The sequence below is a fragment of the Myotis davidii genome, unplaced genomic scaffold (assembly GCF_000327345.1).
Source record: "Myotis davidii unplaced genomic scaffold, ASM32734v1 scaffold1706, whole genome shotgun sequence".
NCBI lineage: Eukaryota > Metazoa > Chordata > Mammalia > Chiroptera > Vespertilionidae > Myotis > Myotis davidii.
This window is the reverse complement of record NW_006297026.1, coordinates 395,273-396,036: the sequence shown is the minus strand read 5'-3', so window position 1 is coordinate 396,036 and position 764 is coordinate 395,273. Positions and strand designations below refer to the sequence as shown.

Genomic DNA, 764 nt, shown 5'->3' with positions numbered 1-764 from the left:
AGGCGGATGCACGACCTCCGGAGACGCTGGGACCTGGGCTCCCTCTGCCGGGCCCTGCTCACTCGGGGCCTGGCAGCGCTGGGCCACTCTCTGAAGCACGTGCTCGGTGCGATCTTCTCCAAGATTTTCGGCCCCCTCGCCAGGTACGTTTTAGGCGAAAGCGGGACTCGCACGCCCGGGCCCTGGTGAGCGGGAACTGTGTGGGGAGGGGAGAGCAGCCGCGAGGGGAAGAGAAAGGCGCAAAGTTCCAGCTGGCCCTTGGCGACGGGGCTTGGGCGCTCCGAAGGGACGCAGCGCGCATTTGGCTATGCTGCTGCTCCTTCCCCGAGCACCACCGGCACCGCGCGGCGTCTCTGCCTGCAAGTCTGGCTGCCGGCGGACTCCCTCCCCCAGGGGAACTCAGCTCGCCCGGCCGAGATCTCACTCCAGGCGCCCTCCTAGGTGGGCAACCCGGTGTGGGAAAGAGGGAAGGCTTTGGGGTCTTGGGGAGGGAGACTGCTGGGGCAGGCGAGGAGGCGGCTGCTTGAACGCCTAGAGGACGGGGGAAAGAAGCTTGGAAGAGTCCTGTGGGTGAAGCGGGATGGTGATGGGAGCCACGGAGCCACCGAAAGTGGAGGGAGACACGCAGGGACTCGGACAGGGGGGTGTGAGTTGGAAAGTGAGGCAACTGAGGTCCTGGGGTTACGAAACCCCGCGAAACGGCTCCTGAGAGCTCCGGCGCGGGGAGAGGGCAGGCGACCAGCGGGAAGGAGTCGGTGGAGGTG

The 764-nt window shown here is 67.0% G+C and overlaps 1 protein-coding gene across 1 annotated transcript in view; it reads left to right on the top strand.

Annotated features, from left to right (window-relative positions):
- The window catches only part of HS6ST2 (heparan sulfate 6-O-sulfotransferase 2), a 312,930-nt gene that overhangs the window by 385 nt on the left and 311,781 nt on the right, over positions 1-764 (top strand). The window contains exon 2 of the mRNA XM_006772723.2: positions 4-143. Coding sequence (XP_006772786.1) covers positions 4-143 — 140 coding nt within the window. The remainder of the gene's footprint in view (positions 1-3; positions 144-764) is intronic.